The sequence below is a fragment of the Dendrobates tinctorius genome, unplaced genomic scaffold, assembly GCF_039654945.1.
Source record: "Dendrobates tinctorius isolate UK_male_01 unplaced genomic scaffold, ASM3965494v1 ptg000084l, whole genome shotgun sequence".
In the NCBI taxonomy this organism is placed as follows: domain Eukaryota; kingdom Metazoa; phylum Chordata; class Amphibia; order Anura; family Dendrobatidae; genus Dendrobates; species Dendrobates tinctorius.
In genome coordinates this window covers 51,764,979-51,791,328 of record NW_027361752.1, presented here as the reverse complement: position 1 = coordinate 51,791,328, position 26,350 = coordinate 51,764,979, and the positions used below count along the sequence as shown (strand labels likewise).

The window sequence follows — 26,350 nt, the reverse complement described above, 5'->3', positions numbered from 1 at the left end:
TGAGAATGTTATGGTGAATATAGTTCCATAGTCCAGTATAATGAGGACAGTGTTTTTGTGAGAATAATCATGTATCTACTATATAGTTGTCTAATTCTGTCTGTCTGTCTGTAATGGAAATCCCGCCTTGCTGATTGGTCGCGGCAGTTAGGCCACGGCCTATCAGCGAAAGTTGCTTAGTCGTCACGGCAACACGGCTGCATCGCTTATTGTACAGGCACATTACAGCCGTTAAAGGCATCACTGCTGCATCGCTCATTACACAGGCACAGTCCTATACATATTCTGGAGTACAATACATTAGGTAACAGCAGAACAGTGACTGCAGCTCTGGGTGTAGCTGGAGTACAATACATTAGGTAACAGCAGAAAAGTGACTGCAGCTCTGGGTGTAACTGGAGTACAATACATTAGGTAAGATCTGAACAGTGACTGCAGCTCTGGCTGTATCAGGAGTATAATACATTAGGTAAGAGCAGAACGGTGACTGCAGCTCTGGGTGTAACTGGACTACAATACATTAGGTAAAAGCAGAACAGTGACTGCAGCTCTGGGAGTAACTGGAGTACAATACAATAGGTAACAGCAGAACAGTGACTGCAGATCTGGGTGTAACTGGAGTACAGTACATTAGGTAACGGCAGAACAGTGACTGCAGATCTGGGTGTAACTGGAGTACACTACATTAGGTAACAGCAGAACAGTGACTGTAGCTCTGGGTGTAACAGGGGGACATTAGGTAAGAGCAGAACGGTGACTACAGCTCTGGGTGTAACTTGCGTACAATACATTAGGTAAGAGTAGACCAGTGCAGCTCTGGGTGTAAGTTGCGTACAATACATTAGGTAAGTTCAGAACGGTGACTGCAGCTCTGGGTGAAACTGGACTACAATACATTAGGTAAAAGCAGAACAGTGACTGCAGCTCTGGGAGTAACTGGAGTACGATACATTAGATAACAGCAGAACAGTGACAGCAGCTCTGGGTGTAACTGGAGTACAATACATTAGGTAACAGCAGAACAGTGACTGCAGCTCTGGGTGTAACTGGAGTACAATACATTAGGTAACAGCAGAACAGTGACAGCAGCTCCGGGTGTAACATGAGTATAATACACTAGATGGTGGCCCGATTCTATCGCATAAGGTAGTTTAGAGTCTCTGTTAAAATAAAAAATAGTTATATACTCACCTTCCGATGGCCCCCGGATTCTGTCCCACCTCTCACCACGCTCCCGGCATCTTCCGGTCCCAGTAATGATTAGCGAGAAGGGCCGGAGATGACGTCACTCTTGCGAGAGCGCTACGTCATCAATCAGCGGTGTTTCGCACAAAGCATTACTGGGACCGGAAGATGCCAGGAGCGTTGAGAGGAGAGAAAGAGTCCGGGGGCCGTCGTAAGGTGAGTATATCACTATTTTTTTTTTTAACAGAGACTCTAGAATACCCGATGCGATAGAATCGGGCCACCATCTAGTTTTTAAAGAACTATCTAATATTTGTATCACTTCTTACTTGAAGGTATAATGTATTGTGTAATCATGTACTACTTACAATTTGTGTTTTATTAATTATTGTGTTTAATAAAAAATTGTTGATTTTATTAAGAAGTTCTGTAAGCTTTTTTGATAGGATAATTTAATCGTTGATTTAGGAGAATTAGTATTTTGTGCCTCAAACTATTGGATATACACAACACACAGGTAGTTGCCTCTTTTAGAAACAACATGCCTTAAGGATTGTCACTGTATAATCAGTAATGTGCAGTGTCTTGTAGGGAGCCCCTCTCCTTATTTGTGACTTGCTCACCTTAAATTGAGGTCAGTGTGTGTAGGTGTGTCTTGTAAATCGAGAAGAAGAAACCTAGTTTTAGGAGGGGAACCGGCCACTGTCACTAGTGTAAGCAGATAGAGTACTGCTATCTCAGCATCTAAAAACATCCAGCTTATTAGTAAAGCTTGGCCGGACCTTTGGGGATGATCCCAGAAAGGTCAAGTGCACCTGTGTGGTCAGATTATAGACTTGATCCTCTGCTTGTCCACTGTACTCTAATACTGTCCCTTAAAGTGTGACCACCGTTTTAATTTTTATTTCATAAGTCAATTGTACACATGAAAATAATAAAACTTTAGAATATATTTTTATCAGTGAAATCTTATCTTTTCTTACATGTGAAAAGGAGTGTACATAATAAAAAACAAGTACAATAATATTGAACAAAAGTCACCGACTGGTACAGGAGGAGAGAGTATCCTGCCTGTGAGGATTCACAGTCTACGAGGGATGGGTGAGGGTACAGTAGGTGAGGGCATATCTGGTCATGCAGTGGTATGGTGCAGCTAGGGTTACTGCAGGTTGTAGGCTTGTCAGAAGAGGTAGGTCTTCAGCTTCCTTTTGAAGGTTTCCCCAGTAGGCGAGGGTCTTATGTGTTGGGATAGAGCGTTCCAGAGGAGGGGGGATGTGCGGGAGAAATCTTGTATGCAATTGTAGGAAGAGGAGATAAGGGGGAAGTAGAGAAGGAGATCTTGTGAGGATCGGTGGTTCAGTGCAGGTAAGTACCGGGAGACTAGGTCACAGATGTATGGAGGAGACAGGTTGTGGATGGCTTTGTATGCTATGGTTAGGGTTTTGAAATGGAGTTTCTGGGCAATGGGGAGCCAGTGCAGAGATTGACAGAGTGGAGAGGCTGATGAATAGCGGGGGGACAGGTTGATTAGTAAGGCAGCCTAGCTTGGGATAGATTGGAGGGGTGTGAGAGTGTTAGAGGGGAGGCCACACATCAGCAGGTTGCAGTAGTAGAGGCGGGAGATGATGAGGACATGCACTAGTGGCTTTGCAGATTGTTGATTAAGGAATATTCGGATCCGGGAAATATTTTAGCGTTGAATCGGCTGTAAGCGGAAAGGGTTTAGATATGTGGTTTGAAGGAGAGATCAGATTCGAGGTTTACCCCGAGTCCGTGAGCTTGCGGGACGGAGAAGAGTGAGCAGCCATTGACTTTGATGGATAGGTCTGTTGGGGTGGGTTGAGTAAGATGGGGGAAAGATGATGAATTCTGTTTTATCCATGTTAAGTTTTAGAAATCTAGCAGAGAAGTAAGATGAAATAGCGGCCAGACACTGTGGGATTCTGGTTAGTAAGGAGGTTATATCTGGTTTAGAGAGGTAAATGTGTGTGATCAGTATAGAGATGATACTGAAAGCAGTAGAACGCTATGAGGTTTCCCAGGCCGAAGGTATAGAGAGAAAAGAGCAGGGGTCCTAGGACTGAACCTTGGGCAACACAGGTAGCTAGGGGATGAGATAATTATGAGGAGGAGGTAGTGTGTGAGTGGGAGACACTGAATGTACTGTTTGTTAGGTATGAGGAGATCCAAGATAGGGCCAAGTCTGTGATGCTAAAAGATGAGAGAATCTGTAGAAAGAGGGAATGATCCACTGTGTCGAAGGCAGAGGATAGGAGGAGGAGGACAGGGTAGTGTCACTTCGATTTGGCAGTTAGTAGGTCATTGATGACTTTAGTCAGGGCAGTTTAAGTGGAGAGGTGTGGTCAGAAGCCAGATTGTAAGCGTTTAAAGAGGGAGCAGGAGGAGAGATGGGAGGACAGTTCAAGATTGATGTGTTGTTCCAGTAGTTTTGAGGCATAGGGGAGAAGTGACATGAGGCGATGGCTAGATACAGAGGATGAGTTTAGGGAGGACCTTTTGAAGATGGGTGTGATTGAGACATGTACGAAGCAAGAAGGGAAGGCACCAGTTGTTAGTGACATGTTGATGGGATGGGCTAGGGTTGGGATGAAGACTATGGTGAAGTTTAGGATGTGGTACAATGCGATTGGGTCAAGTGCACAGGTAATAGCGGAGAAGCTGGTTTTGGAGAAGAAGGGCTGAATAGTTATGAGGAGGGGCTGTAGGCCAAAACTTTCTCTGATGTTATCAATCATCTGCATGAATAATAAGGCAAAGTCTTCAGCTGAGATGAGAGGAGATGGAGCTGGTGCTGGAGGGGGGGGGCAGAGGAGAGGATTGAAAGTTGGAGGGAGGATATCATAGATGAGAAGTGTGTTTTTTTGTTTTGCTGCAGTGAGTGTGGACTTGAAAGTAATGGGGGACTGTTTGAATGTGATGAAGTGCTCGTTGGAATGTGATTTTTTTTTTTCCATCTCCACTCAGCAACCATGAAAGCCCGCCTCAGTTCTTTTGTCAGGCTGGTATGCCAGAGTTGCCTGTTGATTGTGTGAGCTTCGGTATGTGTGAGGGGGGATAAGCGATCGATTTGAGACCTGCAGCTGTTGTAGTGTTATATAAAATGGCAGCAGCATCTGCATTGTGTAAGGAACTTATGTCTGCAAGAAGTAGAAGGGATTCAGAGAGTAGTGTAAATCAATGTGTTTGAGATTTCTGTGAAAGTGTGCAAGTCTGTGGACTGGGGATTGTGCACCTGGAGAGGAGAGGGAAAACAATTGTTTATAACAGCGATCAGACTGCAAAAAGTGAAAGTCCCATAGTGAGACTAAGTAAAAAGGTAAAAAAAAATTTAAAAAAATATTTTTTTTTTTTAAAAATCACAAAACATTTTTTTTTATCATAATGCCGAACAAAAAGTGGAATAAAACTCAATTAAAAAGATAAATGTAAATAAAACTGGTATAGCTGAAAACATAATTCTGTCTCGCAAAAAACAAGCTGCGATACAGCTCCATCAGCGGGAAAAACAAAAAAGTTATCATTCTCAGAATCAAGTGATGCAAAAATAATGATTTTCTTTCCATAAAATAGTTCTTATTCTGTAAAAGCGCTAAAACCTAAAAAATGATGAAGGTGGTGTTGCTGTAATCTTAGTGACCCCAAAGAGAATAAAGTTGCCTTATCGATTAAAGCAAAATAAAAACATTGCTGATTTTAGTTAATATACCTCCCAAAAATCAGAATAGAAAGCGATCATAAAACTTCATATGGTCAAAAATAGTACCAATAAAAACATCAACTCGTGCCACAAAAAAACAAGCCAACACATGACTGTTTGCCGAAATATGGAAAAATTATAGCTTTCAAAATATCGGGATGCTTTGCAATAAAAAGCGTATTTTAGTGTGTGACAACCGCCATGCATAAAAAGCTATATAAATCTGGTATTGCTGTAATGTTACCGACCCAAAGAGTAAAGTCGCCTAATCACTTGTACCACGCAAGGTTCCTGCTGTTGATTTTTTTTCATTCTGCCTCCCAAAGATCGCATTAAGGCTCGGCTCACATTTATCTTGCGCTCTACGCTAACACTGGCGTTTTCATGTAAATCTCTGAAATACGTGATTCAGACGGAACCCTGACCGGAAGATTCCTTATAGTAAGGTAGATGGAGGCACGGTTGACACAGTCTGGTCTATGATTTGGAGGTTTCCATCTTTTTAGGCTAGCATAAAAACGCGGTCCAACACAGTTTTGTGCACTACTGAAAAGGACACCGCTGTACAGAGGCCAAATGGAGTCCAGCGTAACGCTGCTGCCTCATTATACTGATGGCTCCCTCTGGGGTTTCATCCGAATCACGTCACTTGGAGATTTAGATGGAAAACTCAAAAGTAAAATAGGTCTCCCGAGATTCAAAATCAGGAAGAAAATCTCGCTCTCTCTGATTTTCTTATTTGTCAATCAACCTCACCCCACAATTTGGCAAGATCACAATATCAAAAAATTGGGGGACATCTCTACAGGGGTACACTTTCTACCATTCAGTGACTTGAAACCTAAATATACCCTATCCTCATCGATGTTCCTCCAATACCTCACTTTAAAAGACCAAATTCAAACCTTTTTGGACAAAAAGCCAAAACTCTCTGAAGCCTCTCTAAATCTTCTGAATAACCCTAACCACAATATTTTTTGGAGCCATAAGTATATCAACAATTGGTTCAACCGTTATACAGAACTAGTAAAATGCCCAAGTATGAAGAAATGGGAAAATGAATTAAGCCTGTCATGCCCTCCAGAAAAATGGGAAGACGGAGACGCTCTCTCATCCACCTACTCATCCAACATTTCAATGACCCTCCATGAGACCCACTCAAAACTAATCTCCAGATGGCATTATACCCCAACAAGACTGGCTCACATAAACACCACAAACTCCCCCTATGCTGGAGGAATTACTGCCTCTGGGGCAACTTACTCCACATTTTTTGCTCCTGCCCAATCATCCGCATTGTTTGGTCTCAGATTTCCTCTCTCATTAGCAAAGTTTCTAATCAAAACATCTATCTTTCCCAGCAGATGGCATTCCTATCATTTGACTTAGAAAACATTAGACCCAACCTCAGAGCTCTAATTTTCCACATTCAACTAAAAGCTAAAAAAGCCATTGCCTTCAACTGGAAAAACCAAGTTCCCCCTAACTTTAAAGATTTAATAGACCAAATATCCATTCACAGATCATTTGAACTCAGATTCGCCCTAGCTAACGATTCCCATTCCAAGCACTTCAATAAATGGTCACACTGGGACAAACACTTCCCTTGACCCCTTTCCCCCCACCCCCTCCCCCTTATTCCTACTTCTATCTTTGGGACAGACTCCGTAAACGATTATGTATTTACTGTAAATAATTCTTCTGTTAATTGTTGCTATTTCACCTTCTGTAAACGTTAAATTTGCAACTTTAATGCATTCCTAAAGCTTTTGGTTACAACTGTAAACTCCTAAAGATTTGTTTCCCATCCTTCCCTTCCTCCTCTTCCCCCCTCTCCCCCTCTTTTTCCCTAGTTTACTGTTTGAAAATATTGTAATAAAACTACTGGAAAAGGCAAACTCAAAGTAAGTGCTCAGTGTAGAGCACAGGATAAATGTGATCCCAAAAGTTAAGTAAACTGTTCCTAATAAAAGCTTCAACTCAATCCACAAAAAAGCCCCCACTTAGGTCCATCATCTGGTAACAGAAATATAAGGGGCTTCCGTGTTTAGTAGTAAAAATCCTCTGGAAAAGTGAAATGGCTCCTCACACCCCAAAGGAAATGCAAGGACTTTTGCGCTCCCAAATCCAAATGCCCCCCTCTTTTCTGAGCACTAGAGTGTACCTAAATCACATTTAGCGTCCACATGTTTGGCATTTCTGTAACAATGAGAGACTGGCAAACTTACAGGTGCATGTCTCCAGAAGCATGAGCTGGGCATAATGTACAGGTCCCTGTAATGTATTGGTCACTATAATGTACTGGTCACTATAATGTACTGGTCACTACAATGGCAGATTTCCAATTTTCACTCAGCAACACTGCTGGTTGTTTCTGGGAAACAGCTATGCAGTGAAAATCATCACTACATCTATTGCTAAATTCCCAAAGGGGTATAATTTCCAAAATGGGATCACTCGAGGTGGAATTCTGCTCTTCTAACACTTAGGGGCTCTTTATTTGGAATCCTCAAACTATTGTAGGAAAATCTGCGCTCCAGGAGGCAAATAACGCTCTGTCCCTCCCGAGTCTCTCTATCTGGATAAACAGTACTGTACAGCCAGATATGGGGTATTTCCTTATACAACAGAAATTGTGGGACAAATTTTGGTGCCATTTTTACCTTGTGAAAATGCAGATGGGGTATTCCATTTTATAGAATAATGTTGTATAGTAAGGTCAGAATTGTATAATTTGTTCATGAAGGTGAAAACAGGCTTGGGGGGTAAAAGGGTTAAGAACTACATTTCCTTAGTTTACTTCTATGTTGCTTTAGTAAGACAGGTTTTGAAACCAGCTTTATAAATATGTTCTGATTTTAACAAATGGCAGTACCGTACAACGCAAGTCATGAGGCCCCATAGAATGTAAGTCCGCACGGACAGGGTCCTCTCCACTCTGTACCAGTCTGTCATTATAAATTTGTTTACTGTTAACGATGTCTATAACTTTGTATGTAACCCCCCTTCTCATGTACAGCACCATGGAATTAATGGCGCCATATAAATAAATAATAATAATAACGAGGCCCCATCCTTAAGATCCACTGGCGTAATATCAAATATGTCCCTTTCCATCCTAAGTACATAGGGGTCCAGAGGCCGTAGGTCTCTTAAAAAACTAAGCATTACCATAAGGGTGGGTTTCCACAGTGCGGACAGCATTTTCAGATTGTTGTTTCTGGTGTTGTCTTGCATTGTAGCCGCCATCTTGAATTTTTTCCGTTATGTTCACTGCATTCTTCTCTCTTTACAAGATTCATGGGATTCCGTCCAGAGAACCAAAGACGTCTCACCTCAGCTCAACCAGGCGACCATCATCGACCTCCACCCATCCTCCACCTACAACATCCGGATGTATGCAAAAAACCATATAGGCAAGAGCGAAGCCAGCAATGAGCTCACCATCACCACTGAGGAAGCAGGTACGGGACGCTGGCGCCAGGAGCGTGAACCATTATATACAGGGAATGTAGAATAGTTACCAGTTACAGCTTTCAGACCCTTATTAAAGGGACAGATAAAGGGGTCACATCACGTCACAGACAACCCCACTGTCAAAGGTTGTCAAACCTCGGCACAGCTACACAGACAACAAAAATGTGCAGATCTCATACAGCAACAAACAGGAGTAAACATTTTAGTGACTCCCCCCCCAAAGTACAGAATATTAGAATATGTAGCCATAAGATGACTGTTACCCTCATTTTGGGGTACATGTATGGAGTACATGTGATGTGTATCTTTTTTTATTTTATTTCCTGTTCAGTATTTTCTATGTTGTATTTTCAACTTTTACTTAATAAAAACACTTTTATTTATAAAATAACTATTTTTGTGTTGCTACAGCCTAAGACATATAAGATTTGTATATTTCGACACAAAATTTCCTGTTTTTAGGATATATATATATATATATATATGGTATATACAGTACATGTTTTTAGTGTCCTGTCGGACATGGCCCATGCAGTCCTTTGCTGACCCAGATCATACACTTATACACACATACTTCTGTCCGGCAGTAAATTATACCCGTCTGTGTTGCACAGATATTACTATTCACACTACACATGTGATCCTTTTATCAATCAGCACTGCCACCTAGTGGTAATATGGGGAAGTTTAAAAACACCAAGCCCAGGGTAAAAAGTGGAGACTGAACGTTACAGCCATAATAATCATTTGTTTATTCAAATAAATTATGAGCTTTTCATATTGTTGGACAGTTTTACTGATGATTCACCCCGGGATCCGATATGCAGAATAAATTAGTTTTTTTTTTTATATTTGCTCTCTTTCCCAGCACCTGACGGCCCACCTCAGGAAGTCCAGCTCGATCCAGTATCCTCACAGAGTATCAGGGTTACCTGGAAGGTGAGTCACTTACATTTTAACTCCTAGATGAGAGATTCAGAGGGTTAAAGGATTATTCGCATCCTCATAAATGTGTATTCTTGGAGAAGCGCTTGCAAATTTTGCAATTTGCTGCTTGTTCAAATTTTCAGCTGTTCTTGACATAGTAACACTATTTCTTTCCTTTTGTTTACAGCTCGTTGCCTTGGAGACCGACCGCCGGCGTAGGCAACGAGCTGACAAGTAAACAGTTAATATCTCAAGAACGGCTGCAAATTTTAAAAAGAAGTAAATTGCAAAAGTGCTTGTTTTTTTACAAGATGTATCCAACAATGTCCATCTGTGAAGATCAGAGTCACTCTTTAAAGGGGAATTTCATTTTATATAGTGATGTCGTATAGTAAGGTCACTTTAGGATCGTGGGAGTCTGATCTCTGAAACTCCTCAGCGATCCTGAAAATAAAGGTTCCGCAGAGCTTGCGTAGTGCTGAGTCCTCCTCTAACTTTTCTCTGTAGGGGTGGACACCAATCCGTGCTTGAAACTGCAGTGCTGTTTGTGGAGGGGAAACTTAGAATGGAGCAAATTCACTAAACCAGCACTGCAGCCTCTTTGTTCTCAGGATTAGGCCACGTTCAGTATTTTTACATCAGTATTTATAAGCCAAAATCAGGAGTGGAACAATTAGAGGAAAAGTATGATAGAAACCCATCACCACTTCTGTATTTAACACCCACTCCTGGGTTTGGCTTATAAAGACTGATGTAACATACTGACCAAATTCTGAAGGTGAGAATATGTCCTTAGGGTTCGCTCACACTAGCATATGAAAAATCGGTCAGAAATAAAATTCCAAGGTGCTCACTACATATCTAGATAAATTCCTTGACGTGTCTAGTTTGCAAAATGGGGTCACTTGTGGGGAGTTTTCACTGTTTAGGCACATCAGGGGCTCTGTATCAAAGTCAGCAGTCCAAAACGTCACTCCTTCCTTTATGAGTCCCTGCTGTGCGCCCAAACAGTAGTTTTCCTCCATGTAGGGTGCATTGGTGTACTCAGGAGAGATTGCATCACTAGCAAAAGAGGAAGCAGCAGAAGCCCAAATGGTGAAACTATAAATCTTTATTTAGAAAAATATGATACAAACAGTAAAACATTTGTTTAATAATAAAAAGGTTGAAAAAACAGCAAGAGAAATCCCCTACATGCAAGATGTAACAATAATTTATAGGAAATATAAACAGTTTATCATCAGCCACTGAATGCAGAGACATTCCATGGATCAATAGTGACTCCTAGTGATCAAAAAGCAAAATTACAGTTTGTGCTATAGAAAAATACAGCAATATAAATACAGGTACAACAGTGACTCCTAGTGGTCACACCGATTGATTGTAATTTGTACTGTAAATAATGAAATAGAGATGGAACAAGTACAATACAGAAAATGCAAACTGAGACTCAAATGTTTATATGGAATGGTGCATAATGAAGCACGAGACAATAATAGTTCCAGACAGTCCTAAAAGCAAAGATAATAATTACTGAAGCATTTTAGAAATAAAGTAATAAAAGTAAAATACTAGTCACATGAAGAAGTATAAATTCAGGTTTATAAGATATATGTAAGTTGAAAGGCTGACCCATGTTTTCAATGCTATAATATGTTAGAAAGCAACAAGTAATTAATTCAAGATAATACCTATTTAAGGTCTGGGAATGCAATGGAATAAGACCCCAATGCACCTTTTGCATTAGCTTCTTACTTGGGGGAGGGGGGTGAAATAGATTTTGCTGTTATGGTTTGAGCGTGCCATGTCACATTATCAGAGTCCCTGAGGTTGCATAACAGCAGGACCCCCCCCCCTAAGTGACCCCATTTTACAAACTACACCTCTCAATTAATTTATCTAGGGGTGCAGTGATCATAATGACGCCACAGGTGTGTCACAGAATTTTATGCTATTGGTTGATGAAGAAAGAATAGTTACATTTTTACCCCTAAAATGTTGTATTAGCCCCAGATTTTACATTTTCACCCACAGAAACAGGTAAAAACTTTGTTTAGATACACACTGGGGCTCAGAACGGAGGGGGCATTTGGATTTGGGAGGTCAGAATTAGTTAAATTTCTTTGGGGGGGCAAAGAGATATAATGATTTTCCAGAGCCTTTGTACTACCAGTAACGTGGAAGCCCCTATATTTCTGTTAGTAGATGACAGACTTGAGTGGGAACTTATTTTCTGTGGGTTGAGTTGAAACTTTTATTGGTGGCATTTTGGGTTACATAACATTTTGTATCATGATTATCCTGTGCTCTATACTGAGCATTTACATGGGAGTTTCCATCTAAATCTCCAAAATACCTGATTCAGATGAAACCCCTGAGGGATCCATTCACTGTAATGAGGAAGCAGAGTTACTCTAGACTCAGTCTGGCCTCTGTTCAACGGTTTCCTTCTTTTCAGAGGTGCACAAAACTGTGTCGGACCGCACTTTTATGCACCCCTAAAAAGACGGACACTGCTGGATCACAGATCAGACAGCGTCCACAATACCTCCATCTGCCTCATTATAGGGAATCTTCCTCCAGGCGTTCTGTCTGAATCAAGTATTTCAGAGATTTACTCGTAAACCCCAGTATAAGTGCTCAGCGCAGAGTGCAGGATAAATGGGCGCTGAGCCTCACTGTGATCTTTAGGAGGCAGAATGACCAAATCAACAGGAGGTGAAGAATTGGTTTTATTTATTTTTTACGCCGCTCCTCGTTCGGTGTAAGTGATTAGATGATTTTATTCTTTTCTCAGCGATACCATATTTATATTGTTTTTTAGGGTTTACTACTTATCGACATGCCATAAGTTGTCATTGAATTTTTGTATTTGATGGGTATATATACAGTCTTGTGAAAAAGTGTTTACCCCCTTCCTGGTTTCCTATTCTTTTGCATGTGTGTCACACTTAAATGTTTCCGATGACCAAACAAATTTAAATATTAGACAAAGAGAACTCAAGTAATCAGAAAATGCAGTTTATAAATTAAGGTCTTTATTACTAAGAGAAAAAGAAATCCAAACCTGCTATCACGGGGTGGATTGCAAGAGAACTCACCAGTGCAATCTCCCGGAAGACGGGTACCGAAGACAGCTTCAGGCTCCTAGGAACACGGGGTGAGCAGGGCAGGAGAGAGATGGTTTCAGGACCTGAATCACCTGACAGTTGGGGGCGTGGCTTAGGATCAGGAGATCTAGAAGCTGAAGGAAAACTCCTAGAAAGGTAACTACGGGGCAAAGTTACCCAGGGGAAAAGACAGAGACCTAGATCAGAACAAGCCGAGGTCAAAGCACGAGATAGCAGTACAGTACCAAGGATAAGACAGAACAGATCGTCGGGGCCAGGCAGAGGTCAAAACCAAATAGACAGAGAAGGTACAGAAACAGAATCCAACAAGCAGTATCCAGAGAACAGACCGAGTCAAAACCAAAGTATCAGGCAAACCAGAACACAGCACAAACACACTCAGGGGTCAACACACTCTGCCAAGGGCGAAAGTATAACTGACGGGGATTGCCGTTTCCTGGGGCTATAAGAAGCTCTCCCCGAACCAAGGAGAGGCCACAATAATAAGCCCCAGGTGTGCAGGTAAGAGCCTGCTTTGGGATCAAAACATTAACCCCAGACGTGCAGGTCAAACCTGTACTGGGCTCCAGACATTAACCCCTAGCGTGCAGGTCAAACCTGCACTGGGATCATGACACCTACAGAGCCCTTTGTGAAAAAATGATGCCCCCATCACCCTAAAACAGAAATTAATTGTGATTTATCACATCTTTGAGAGGCAGAGTTCTATTTCCCAGGCCTGATTCCTACCACACCTCTTCTCAATCGTGAAATCCTTTAACCCCTTCCTTACATTGGGCGTACTATTCCGTCCATGTGACCCGGGACTTAAATTCCATGAACGTAATAGTACGTCATACGCGATCAGCGGCGCTCACTGGGGGGAGCGCCGCTAATCGCGGCCGGGTGTCAGCTGATTATCACAGCTGACACCCGGCACTGTGCCAGGGGCGGTCATGGACCACCCCTGGCACATTAACCCCTGGCACACTGCGATCAAACATGATCGCAGTGTACCGGGGGCATAGGGAAGAATCGCGCGGGGAGGGGGATCCCTGTGTACTTCCCTGAGCCCCTCGGAACAGCGCGATGTGATCGCGCTGTTCCGAGGGCCTCCTCCCTGCGGATCCAATATGGCCGCGAGGGCCTTCAGGGTCCTGCAAAGAGGCACTAAGAAAGCCTCGGCAGTGCCTGTCAGATCACAAAAAAAAAAAATGTGTAAAAATAATTTATAAAAAATTCCTAAACACGGTAAATTAAAAAAAAATCCCTAATACGTTTTTTTTGTTAATAAAAACCCAAAACAATAAAAATACACATATTTAGTATCGCCGCGTCCGTAACGACCCGCCTATACTAGTTAACCCCTTTAGTTAACCCCTTCATAAACAAAAAACAAGGCAAAAAACAATGCTTTATCATCATGACGCTGAGCAAAAAATGCAATAACACGTGATCAAAAAGATGTATATAAATAAACATGGTACCACTGAAAACGTCATCTTGTCACACAATTTCCTTGAAAAAGCTAAAAAGGCGAAACGTGCGTCGGACTCCAGGAATTCTGTGAACAGGCGATTAAATGGGTATGTGCTCATGTTATATATGATTACCAGCATGGGGATTTTTTCCTCTATATGGCACTTTGCACTTTACAGACCACTATGGGTCTAGGTGGATATATGCTGATATATTTTTGCACTTTACCATTACCTGTATCTATTCCTTTATTCCTGCATTTGTGTGTATTTCACTTGGGTATATATTCATTCCTCTTACTTGTATTTTGTTTGTCTATTTATCTATGATATGAATTTACTTAATAAAATTTATTTTTTATTTATGATATATCTCTCTTTGTTAGTGGTGTGTTCAGGATACTTTGTTTCCACTTTTTGGTCTATGTATTTCACACGCCCCAGTACTTTATGCATGCTGGGAAGTCCTTTAAGGTGAAGGTTCCCCTGCCACATTAGTATGTTTTTGGACATTTTTGTGCGTGTGCCCATACAGTAGTTTTCTCCTACATATGGGGTATCAGCATACTCAGGACAAATTGGACAGAAACTTTTGGGGTCCAATTTCTCCTGGTACCCTTGGGAAACTAAAAAAATTGGGGACTGAAAGATCATGTTTGTGGAAAAAATATTATTTTTTTATTTTCACGCCCGGGCATTATAAACTTCTGTGAAGCATTTGGGGGTTCAATGTGCTTACCACACATCTAGATAAGTTCCTTGGGGGGTCTAGTTTCCAAAATGGGATCATTTGTGTTTTTTTTTCACAGTTTAGGCACATCAAACGTGACATGGCGCCGATCTCAATTCCAGCCAATTTTGCATCAAACGGCACCCCTTCCCTTCCGAGCTCTGCCATGCACCCGAACAGTGCTTTACCCCTACATATGGGGTATCAGCATACCCTGAACAATATGCACAATAACTTTTGTGGTCCTGTTACCCTTGGGAAAATAAAAATTGGGGGTGAAAGGATCATTTTTGTGGAAAAAATGATTTTTTAATTTCACGGCTGTACGTTATAAACTTGTGTGAAGCCCTTCGGGGTTCAAAGTTCTCACCACACATCTAGATAAGTTCCTTGGGGGGGGTCTAGTTTAAAAAATAATGTCATTTGTGGGGGGTTTCCACTGTTTAGGCACATTAAGGGTTTTCCAAAAGCAACATGGCATCCGATCTCAATTCCAGCCCAAAAAGTCAAATGGCGCTGCTTCCCTTCCGAGCTCTGCCATGCGCCCAAATAGTGTTTTACCCCCACATATGGGGTACCACCGTACTCAGGACAAATTGCACAATAACTTTTGGGGTCCTGTTACCCTTGGGAAAATAAAAATTGGGAGTGAAAAGATCATTTTTGTGGAAAAAATATGATTTTTTAATTTCACGGCTGTACATTATAAACTTTTGTGAAGCCCTTTGGGGTTCAAAGTTCTCACCACATATCTAGATAAGTTCCTTGGGGGGGTCTAGTTTCCAAAATGGTGGTCACTTGTGGGGGGTTTCCACTGCTTAAGCACATCAGGGGCTCTCCAAACGTGACATGGCATCCGATCTGAATTCCAGGCAAATTTGCGTTGAAAAAGTCAAAACAGTGGTTCCCCCCCACATATCAGGTATCAGCGTACTCAGGACAAATTGCACAATAACTTTTGCAGTCCAATTTCTCCTGTTACCCTTGGTAAAATAAAAAAAAATTGGACCTGAAGTAATTTTTTGGGGAAAAAGAGTTAAATGTTCATTTTTTTTTTAAACATTCAAAAAATTCCTGTGAAGCACCTGAAGGGTTAATAAACTTCTTGAATCTGGTTTTAAGTACCTTGAGGGGTGCAGTTTTTGGAATGGTGTCACTTTTGGGTATTTTCTGTCATATCGACCCCTCAAAGTGACTTCAAATGTGATGTGGTCCTTAAATAAAAAATGGTGTTGTAAAAATGAGAAATCGCTGGTCAACTTTTAACCCTTATAACTTCCTAACAAAAAAAAATTTTTGTTGCAAAATTGTGCTGATGAAATGTAAACATGTGGGAAATGTTACTTATTGAGTATTCTGTGTGCCATATCTCTGTGATTTAAAGGCATAAAAAAAATCAAAGTTGGAAAATTGCAAAAATTTTCCAAATTTTCGCCAAATTTCTGTTTTTTTCAGAAATAAGTGCAAGTTATATCAATGAAATTTTACCATTAACATGAAGTACAATATGTCACGAGAAAAACAATGTCAGACTCACCAGGATCCATAGAAGCATTCCAGAGTTATTACCTCATAAAGGGACAGTGGTCAGAATTGTAAAAATTGGCCCGGTCATTAACGTGCAAACCACTCTTGGGAGTAAAGGGGTTAAATAGGACCTGCCTGACAAATTGAAGTAGACCAAAAGATCATCAAAAGCTAGAAATCAGGCCGCTATCCAAAGACATTCTGGAACAAATGAGAAACAAAGTAATTGATATCTATCAGTCTGGAAAAGGCTATATAAAACCATTTCTAAATATTTTGGACTCCAGCAAACCACAGTGAGAGCCATTGTCCACAAATGGCGAAAACATGGAACAGTGGTGAGCCTTCACAGTAGTAGCCAGCCAACCAAAATTACCCCAAAAGCGCAGCGACGACTCATCCAAAAGGTCACAAAAGACCCCAGAACAACATCCAAAGAACTGCAGGCCTCACTTGCCTCAGTTAAGGTCAGTGTTCTTGACTCCATCATAAGAAAGAGACTAAGCAAAATTGGCCTGCATGACAGAGGTCCAAGACAAAAACCACTGCTAAGCAATAAGAACATAAAGGCTTGTATCAGTTTTGCCATAAAACATCTTGATGATGCCCATGACTTTTGGCAGAATAATCTGTGGCCTCATGAGACAAAAGGTGAACTTTTTGGAATGTGTATGTCCCATTACATATAGCGTAGAAGTAACACAGCATTTCAGAAAAGGAACATCATACCAACAGTAAAATATGGTGGTGGTAGTGTGATGTTCTTGAGCTGTTTTGCTGCTTCAGGACCTGGAAGACTTGCTGTGGTAAATAAAGATATGAATTCTGCTGTTGGGTCGCCCTCCCAGGGCTGTGGGATACTCGGTACCGGGCCGGTGTCAGGGGGATGTGTCACAGCGGCGGTGACCCGGTCCGTGGCCCTGGGCACCCAAATCAATGGTGGGTTTTAATGTAGTTTATGTGAATAGTTCGTGACGCCACCTGTGGTGTTCGGCAAGGGAGGTGTTAAGCCGACTCTGCATGCAGATCCGCTGGGACTGATGGTGTGGTGCAGCAAAGATGGTGTAGCTCCCCACAGGTGAAGCTGTAGTCCCAGGGCAGTGTAGGTGCTATGGATGAGGAGAGGCGCAGGATGGTATGGATGCTGGTACCCAGATGTAGCGGTGCTGAAGGTGTTAGCGCACAAATGAATGGAGGACACCAGAGCTGCAGTTTCAAAGCTTTACTCACAGTTCGTGGTACACACTGGTGCCCACCTCCGTGCCTTGTCCTCCGGGGTAAAGACTCAACCAACCTCCCGGGCAAGTCAGAGCTCTCCTCTCCAACACTCCGCCAACATGTACCTTACTGAACGACTCCGCCAATGCGCCTTGTGGTGTGAAGCACTCCAGTACTTAGTAACCCTGGAATGCCTCCTAAGAGATGTTCCTAGAACTCTACTTGCACGGCAGACAGCTGTAGCCTGCTTCGGGGACGCCTCACTCCCGGCTCTCTATCTGTGTTGCTGTTGTGCCTCAAGTCTTAGATGGGAGTAATGCATTTACAGCCAACTACTCCACCGGTGTCTGCTGCTGAACCATAAGTGTCCATACAACCTTGGGGACCGGGCCCCGGCCTTGCACTGAGAACCTATAGGCAGGGTTCCTCTTCCAACCCACGTCTCCTCTCTGTTCTCTACTCCTTCATTCCGTACTTGACTCTCTTATGGAAACTTAGGTTACAGTTCCACGTATCTCTCCTTTTCCTCAGACCCGTCCTCAGACTCTCCTGACTGACTGTCCTTCTCCTCTCTCAGCCTGATCTGAGACTGACCTCCCGTCAGACTGAACCTGTAATTCTAAACCTTCCCAGCCTTTTATATGGATCTAAACTCCACCCACCTCCCAACACATCCAGTTTTCCAAGCAGGGAACCACCAGAGGTGCTCTGCTACTCTCTAAGCACTGAGCCGCAATGTGGTTGTGCAGAACTACCCTGTTGTGTGGGGTGCGAGTGTTGGAGTGTGGAAAGGAGCTCCCAACTTACCCAGACGGTGGGGCACCACACCTTAGGAGAAGGTGCAGTACCTCTGTGGCGACTGTGCCTCAGGGGCGCCACACTGTCTACCAAAAAATCCTGAAGGGGAATGTCCCGCCATCTGTTCGTGATCTCAAACTGAAGCGCATTTGGCCTATGCAGCAGGACAATGATCTAAAACACACCAGCACGTCCACCTCTGAATGGCTTAAGAAAAACAAAATTAAGACTTTGGAGTGGCCTAGTCAATGTCCTGACCTTAAACTGATTGAGATGCTGTGGCATGACCTTAAAAATGCGGTTCATGTTCGGAAACCCTCCAATATGGCTGCATTACTACAATTCTACAAAGATGAGTAGCCAAAATTCCTCCAGAGCGTTGTAAAAGACTCATTGCCAGTTATCGCAAACACTTAATTGCAGTTGTTGTTGCTAAGGGTGGTTTAACTAGTTATTAGGTTTAGGTGGCAATCACTTTTTCACACAGGGCCGTGTAGGTTTGGATTTCTTTTTCCCTTAATACTAAAGACCTTCATTTATAAACTGCTTTTTGTGTTTTCGTGTGGTATCTTTGTCTAATATCTACATTTGTTTGGTGATCTGAAACATTTAAATGTGACAAACATGCAAAAAAAATAGAAAATCAGAAAGGGGGCAAACACTTTTTCACACAACTGTATATGTTTTATTTCTTCTTTTTAGAAATTTGTTTAATTTTTTTTATTATTCAAGGCCCCCAAAAAACACCTGCAGAATGGGATAATCCGTGGTTACCAAATCGGCTTCCGGGAATACAGCACAGGGGGCAACTATCAGTTTAATATCATCACTGTGGACACGACTGGGGACAGCGAGTTGTACACCTTGGATAATCTTAAGAAGTTCACCCAGTACGGAGTGGTCGTGCAGGCATGTAACCGGGCCGGGACAGGGCCATCGTCTCAGGAAATCATCACCACAACGCTAGAGGATGGTAAGACCTTCATTAGGGTGATCATCATGTCCGGCCTGACACAGTGCTACGTGTGAGTACCAGGGGTGCCAGATCCAGGCGACGAATGCAGGAGAACCCCGAGAGCCGAATCATAGATTGGTAGAGTTAGAAGGGACCTCCTGGGTCATCTGGTCCAACCCCCTGCTCAAAGCTCAAAGATCTTCTTAAAGCAATAGTCCAGACTTAGGCAAAAAGAAAAAAAAAAAAACCTTCTGCAACTTTTTTATATTATTCTACATTTTAATTCCAATGTGCACATTGTGGCGATCTTGTGAGGATTGTATAGTACAATTTGGGATGACCCAACAGGAACCCTCACTAGTAAGTCCTAAAACTTAACTTTTATTATGGATTATAATACTGGGGTAAAAGTAAACATGAAACGTTCTGCCCCTGTATTGCCCAAACAATTCTAATGTAATGTAGAGGCGATTTCCAAATATCACCTAATGACACCCCGGGGTGTCAACGTTATAGGGCAAACAGGACAATATTTCCTAGAGCACATGATTGGATATCAGGACACGCTCCTTCATAGATGTGTCTACCAGATTGGCTGGTTCTAATAGTGACATGGCGCTTCCTGATAGGAGTGCATATAACACGTCGCCATGGATACCAAAACTATTTAGAATTTTAAAATTAATTTATATCAGCTTCTTAATGTAAAGAGAACATTATATTATTTTAGATCAATAATTTATACTTATATTTATTATCATTTGCTATTTTTTGACTGCAGTGTTATGTCTGACATGGTTCCAATATTAACGAATGCCAACATGCTGAGCATTTTGACACAAGATGACGTGTTATATCTGCTCAATGCTGTCATTATTATAACCACCTATTAGTGCAGCGGAGATAACTTTGGCGCATTCTACTGTTTAATCATGTGGCTAATGTTATGATATGGAGCTGATATAAATTAATTTTGACACAACAGCATCCTCCACAGTGCTAGCGTCCGACAGTGCGCCTGCTTCCGGGTATTGTCGACTAGTGGCAGTGTCTGTTGCCGCGCTGCAGACTGCAGCTCCTTTTGGCGTCCACAGTTGCGACGCCGCACGCACAGTAGGTCTAGACGGACGCTGACCCTCTGCCTATGGCTCAGCTCCTGTGACCATATACCGTGCGTGCACTTCTCTGAGACCTGTGACGCTAACAGGCTCAGCCTTTTTGTGTTTTGCACTTAAGGCATCTCTGTGAGTAAAACAGAGATCGCTCAGCGCACCTGGGTGACGTTCAACCCGCGTTCGTTATACCGCCATATTGTACGTCCGCCATCAGCTAGCAGCAGTGTTAACACCTTCTGCACGGTGGACCCCGGGCGGCGAACGCACTTTACGTTATTTTATATTTAGTGCGTTCCGCCGTCCCTAACACTCAGGATACACTCACTTCGCCAGATAACTTGAACGAGGATCAGGGCGCTTTGCTTGGATTGGACGTCGGCTCTCCTGATCCGAGCGTGACAGCTGCATAGAAATACATGCGGTCACGCTCCTGTCGGGAGAGTTGATGGGTAGTCCGAGCATTGCGATTCTCGTGAAAGTTATGCGGCCGTGTGAGTCTCCCCTGAGGGCTCACTCAGACCAACGGCGCTGTTTCTGAAAGACAGCAGCCATTACATATGTGCCATTAAAAGAGGGCGACCAGGATTTAAAATTACCGTATTTTTCAGATTATAAGACGCACTTTTCCCCAAAAAAATTTTGGGGGAAAATGGGGGTGCGCCTTATAATTCGAATATACCTTACCGGCCGCGATGGAGCAGGGTCCCCGGGTCACTGCTGGAGGAAGCAAGAGAGGCACGTTGCTGCAGGCCGCAGGCAGGGATGAGGGGGTGTTTGGAGGTGCAACACTGCGGGTGTTCGGTAGTGCGGAGGCTCCACCAACACTTTGTGAAAGTCCGGGACCCCCGCACTTCCATGGTTTACTTTGCGGTGGACTCCGGGAAAATGTCTTCCGTGGGCAGCCCATGTACAGATGGAGATCTCAGCACCAAGATCTTGGGAGCTGAGATCTCATCGCCACGATCTCCCTCTGCGCATGCGCCACCCATGGCAGCCATTTTCCTGGAGACCACCGCAATGTAAACCATGGAAGTACGGGGGCTCTGGGCTTTCACAAAATGTCGGCGGAGCCCCCGCACCACCATACTCCCCCAGCATTGCACATGCAAACACGCCTTTCTCCCAGTGTGGGGTCCGCAGCATCGCCCCACTTCTGCCTCCGCCAGCAGCGACCCTGGGACCCTGACTCACCGCAGCCACCACTGCCAGTAAGTAATAAGATGCATGGATTATAAGAACCACCACCACTATATTAAAAACTAAATTTTTTCCTATTTTTCTCCTCAAAATTTGGGGTGCTTCTTTTAATCCGCTGCGTCTTATAAACCGCAAAATACGGAATATATACAGCATATGTGTATATATACAGTGTGTATGTATGTATCTGTATATATATAATATAATTTTAAATTGAACAGAATTTGTCACTTAGACCACAACTGTGGGTTCTCGGATGATATGTCGGATCTATCGCTAGGTGGAGAGGTGACATTTATCTCATGTTTTGTCATTTCAGTTCCCAGCCGCCCCCCAGAGAATGTCCAGGCAGCTGCAACTTCACCAGAGACAATAACTATCTCCTGGTCGACCCCTTCCAAAGAAGCCCTCAATGGCATCCTCCAGGGGTTCAGGGTTATCTTCTGGGCAAATCTTCTAGACGGAGGTAAGCGTTTGTATTCATCTAAGAACACAAAACATAGAGTTTTAAGATAAAAGAAGGCTTTTTGGTACTCACCGTAAAATCTTTCTTGGAGCCTTAGTTGGGGGACACAGATTACCATGGGTGTATGCTGCTGTCACTAGGAGGCTGACACTAGGCAAAAAAAAGGAAATAGCTCCTCCCTAGTAGTATATACCCACTGACAGGAACCAAGTACCTCAGTTAGTGTTAAAGCAACCAAAAACTCGACATATGTACCAAATCGGCAACAAAAGGCACATAGGCCCGAAAACAGTACAAACAGTTAGGGAGGGTGCTGTGTCCCACAATGAAGGCTCCAAGAAAGAGATTTTACGGTGAGTGCCAAAAATCCTTCTTTCTTTATCGCTTCATTGGGGGGACACAGGTTACCATGGGACGTTCCAAAGCAGTCCCCTGGGTGGGAAACAGAAAACAATGAAAAAAAAACCTAGGTCGGCAAGTGCATAACCGCCACCTGTAACACCTTCCTTCCCAGGTCTGCATCAGATGAGACATGGGTATGAATCTTATAAAACGCCGCAAAAGTGTATAATGAAGACCAGGTCGCAGCTAGCAATCTGTTAAGCCGAGGCCTGGTGACAAACTGCCCAGGTAGTTCCCACTTCCCAGGTGGAGTGAGCCTTTAACCTCGGAGGAAGTTGTTAGTCCTGAACGAGGTATATTCACTACCTGCAGTCACCACTGGAATGATCTCAGGAGCTGTTGCATTCACTACCTTCAGTGACCACTGGAGGGAGCTCCGGAGCTTTTTGCATTAAGTACCTGCAGTCACCACTGGAAGGAGCTCAGGAGCTTGTTGCATTAACAACCTGCAGTCACCACTGGAGGGAGAGACAGAGCTTGCTACATTCACTATCTGCAGTCACCACTAAAGGGAGATCCAGAGCTTGCCACATTCACTATCTGCAGTCACCACTAGAGGGAGCTCTGGAACTTGTTGCATACTGATTTTATCATAGAGTTCACTGTATAAACAATATGCAAAAACGCCTGAGCTACCTCCAGTGGTCACTGTATATAGTGACAATTTCTTTATCGCTTCATTGGGGGGCACAGGTTATCATGGGTGTATGCTGCTGCCGCTAGGAAGCTAGCACTAGGCAAAAAAAGGAAATAGCTCCTCCCCAGTAGTATATACCCACTGACAAGAACCAAGTACCTCAGTTTAAGCTTAATGTCTGTAGGAGGCAGACTTGAATCTAACCCCAGATCCGCAGTTTTTTTTGTCAGGTCACCTGTTAATGGAAATGAGGTTTCACATGGCACAAGCCTTTTCTTCTTTCCAAAGTTGAAGTTCTTATTCCTGTGCCGAGGGATCTGCACTCTAAACGACCAGCTTCTCTCTCCCTACAATACAGTATGAGAGTTCTGGGGAAGTTAATTACGGCCATGGAGACATCTCCCTTTGCCCAGTTTCAGACCTGTTCTCTTAAGCTGTGTCGGCTTGGGACAAGAGGACCGCTTCCCTGGATCGGTTCATTCTACCACCGCTTAAAGGGAAGCATTCCCTGACCCGGCGGACGTTATTAGCGTCAGTCCTTCGAGGGAGGTTCTTCCACCCTCTCTGGTGGCAGGTCGTCACTACTGATGCCAGTCTCCTCGATTGGGGAGCGTTTTTTTCATCATCATTCAGCGCAGGGTCGCTGGAATTCCTAAGTAGCCGCTCTCCCCTTCAATTTCCTGGAGATCAGAGCAATATTTTGTTCTTGCCCTTCGCCGCTGACAGTCCTTCCTAGCAGGCCAGCAGGTCCGCATAAACTCGGACGACGTCACTGCCTTGGCTTAAAACATCAAGGAGGGACTCGCAACAAACATGTATTGGCAGAGGTAACAAGGATTCTGCGACGGGCGGAGCGTCTCGTTCCCGTCATATCATCCATACACACTACTGAGGTGGAAACTTCAGTCTTCATGGTCTCGCACCAAGCTAGTGGTCTTTCATTTCCGCCATTTTCAAGCAAATATGGCAGAGAGGGGGCTCACCGGACGTCATCCTTCTGGTGTCTCGGCTGAACCACAAGTTTCCTTCGTTCGTATCCAGGTCCCGGGATCCGCTTGTCATAGGATTTGATGCACTAGTGACCCCGTGATTACATTTTCAGGTGACTTATTTTTTTCCGGATCTCCTCTTTATTCCGAGTGTCGTGAAAAGGATACAGACGGAAGGAACTCCCGTAATCCTGGTAGTTCCACATGGCCCAAGAAGGGCCCAGTATGCAGAGCTGGTAAACATGCTCATCAAATGCCCTCTGGAGGCTTCCAGACCATCCAGTTTTTCTTTCACAGGGCCCCCTCTTCTTCCAGAGTTCTCAGTCTCTGATTTCAACAGCATGACCGTTGAGGCCACAGTCTTAAGGGTGACCGAACTTTCCTATCAGATTATTCACACCATAATTAGAAAAAGAAAACCAGCATCCTCGCTTCTCTATCACAGATACTGGAAGGTCTTCTTTCAATGGAGTGTGGACAAAATTTGGTCACTAACCTTAAGGGTCAGGTTTCCGCTCTTCAATCCTTTCTCAACTAAATTTGGCTTCTCGTTCCCAGGTAAAGACCTTTCTTCCAGGAGTCACCCACCTGGCACCTCGCTTGTCGTCCACCGATGGATCCATAGGATCCTAATCTTGTCCTTGGGTGCACTCCAGCGTGCTCCCTTTGAGCCCATTCAATTTTTTCCGTCTTCTCTCCTCTCATAAAAGTGGCCTCCTTAGTTGCCATTACGCCCATCAGGAGAGTTTCTAAGTTAGCGGCTTTGTCCTGCCGTTCCTTTTTCCTGATTCTCCATCAGGACACGGTAGTTCTCGGGACTGTTCCTTCCTTCTTACATAGAGTGATCTCTTCACTTCACAATTGTCCTTCCTTCTCTATGTCCCTCTTCGGTTCATCCCCTGGAGAAGTCCCTTCACATGTTGGATCTGGTCAGAGCTATCCGAGTGTATCTCTCAGGAACTGCTCCCTTTCGTCTCTCAGATGCCCTATTTGACATTTCTGAAGGTCGTCGTAAGGGACTCCAGCTTCCAGGTCCACTACTGCCCGTTTTGTTCCCTTCGGCAATATTGGAGGTGCAACAAGCTCCTGAGCTCACTCCACTGGTGACTGCAGGTAGTGAATGCAACAAGCTCCTGAGCTCTCTCCAGTGGTGACTGTAGATAGTGAACAAGCTCCTAAGCTCCCTCCAGCTGTAACTGCAGATTGTGAATGCAACAAGCTCCTGAGCTCCCTCCACTGTTGACTGCAGGTAGTGAACAAGCTCCTAAGCTCCCTTCAGCTGTAACTGCAGGTTGTGAATGCAACAAGCTCCTGAGCTCCCTCCACTGTTGACTGCAGGTAGTGAACAAGCTCCTGAGCTCCCTCCAGCTGTAACTGCAGATTGTGAATGCAACAAGCTCCTGAGCTCCCTCCACTGTTCACTGCAGGTAGTGATCAAGCTCCTGAGCTCCCTCCAGCTGTAACTGCAGATTGTGAATGCAACAAGCTCCTGAACTCCCTCCACTGTTGACTGCAGGTAGTGATCAAGCTCCTGAGCTCCCTCCAGTGGAAACATCATATAGTGATAGAGTTGTTCAATTGATAGAGTTCTATCAATTGAGATTTTTTGCTAGGGTTTTTTATAAGTAGGAAAAAAAATTATATACATTTGGTATTACCATAACTGGTACTAACCCGTAGAACATAATTACCAGGTCGTTCTACTACACAGTAAATGTCGTAAAGCAATCACTCACCCCTCTCCCTACAAAAAAGGCACAATTGCAGTTTTTTTTATTACTCAACTCCAAACAGGTATCGCCGGGGGTCCTAGTTCACTGCTCACTAGCACTTTTACCAACATTTAATTGAAAAAGACTCAACCATCAACAAGAGCGTTGCTGTTTTTGGAAAAAATAAAAATACACTTTTAAACATATTGTTTCAGATATTGTTTTCAGTGCATTTAGATGACCCATACATCTCTGCAGAACATCACACAGCAAAAAAACCTATAGCCCCAACCCTATACAAGGTAGTCCACCAGTATCAGAAGCACGTCACCCCATTGTTGTATCTTCTTCTTTCAGAACTTGGTGAAATAAAAAATGTGACCACATCACAACCATTATTGGAGCTGGACGGACTGGAGAAATACACCAACTACAGTATCCAGGTGCTGGCGTTCACACGGGCCGGCGACGGCGTCCGCAGCGAGCAGATATTTGTCAGAACCAAAGAGGATGGTAAGAGTCACCCAAAGATTGTGTCATCTGTGCATAAGGTCACTGCCCACTGAGAAGGACACAGCAGTTAGGTTGTACCAGCCTGCAGCCATTAAATATTTCATAGAGTCTCATTCAGATGTCAATGATCATCGGTCTGATTTCCTATCGCAATGCACGGATGGACCGCACGTATTCCGAAGGAGTGTGACAGCCG

General features: G+C 43.5%; 1 protein-coding gene across 2 annotated transcripts in view; it reads left to right on the top strand.

The window, feature by feature from the left end:
• The window catches only part of DSCAM (DS cell adhesion molecule), a 609,674-nt gene that overhangs the window by 362,734 nt on the left and 220,590 nt on the right, over positions 1–26,350 (top strand). For both annotated transcript variants that reach the window (XM_073584700.1, XM_073584699.1), the window contains exons 15-19: positions 8,200–8,367; positions 9,249–9,319; positions 18,901–19,141; positions 21,755–21,901; positions 25,999–26,154. In XM_073584700.1, coding sequence (XP_073440801.1) covers positions 8,200–8,367; positions 9,249–9,319; positions 18,901–19,141; positions 21,755–21,901; positions 25,999–26,154 — 783 coding nt within the window. The remainder of the gene's footprint in view (positions 1–8,199; positions 8,368–9,248; positions 9,320–18,900; positions 19,142–21,754; positions 21,902–25,998; positions 26,155–26,350) is intronic.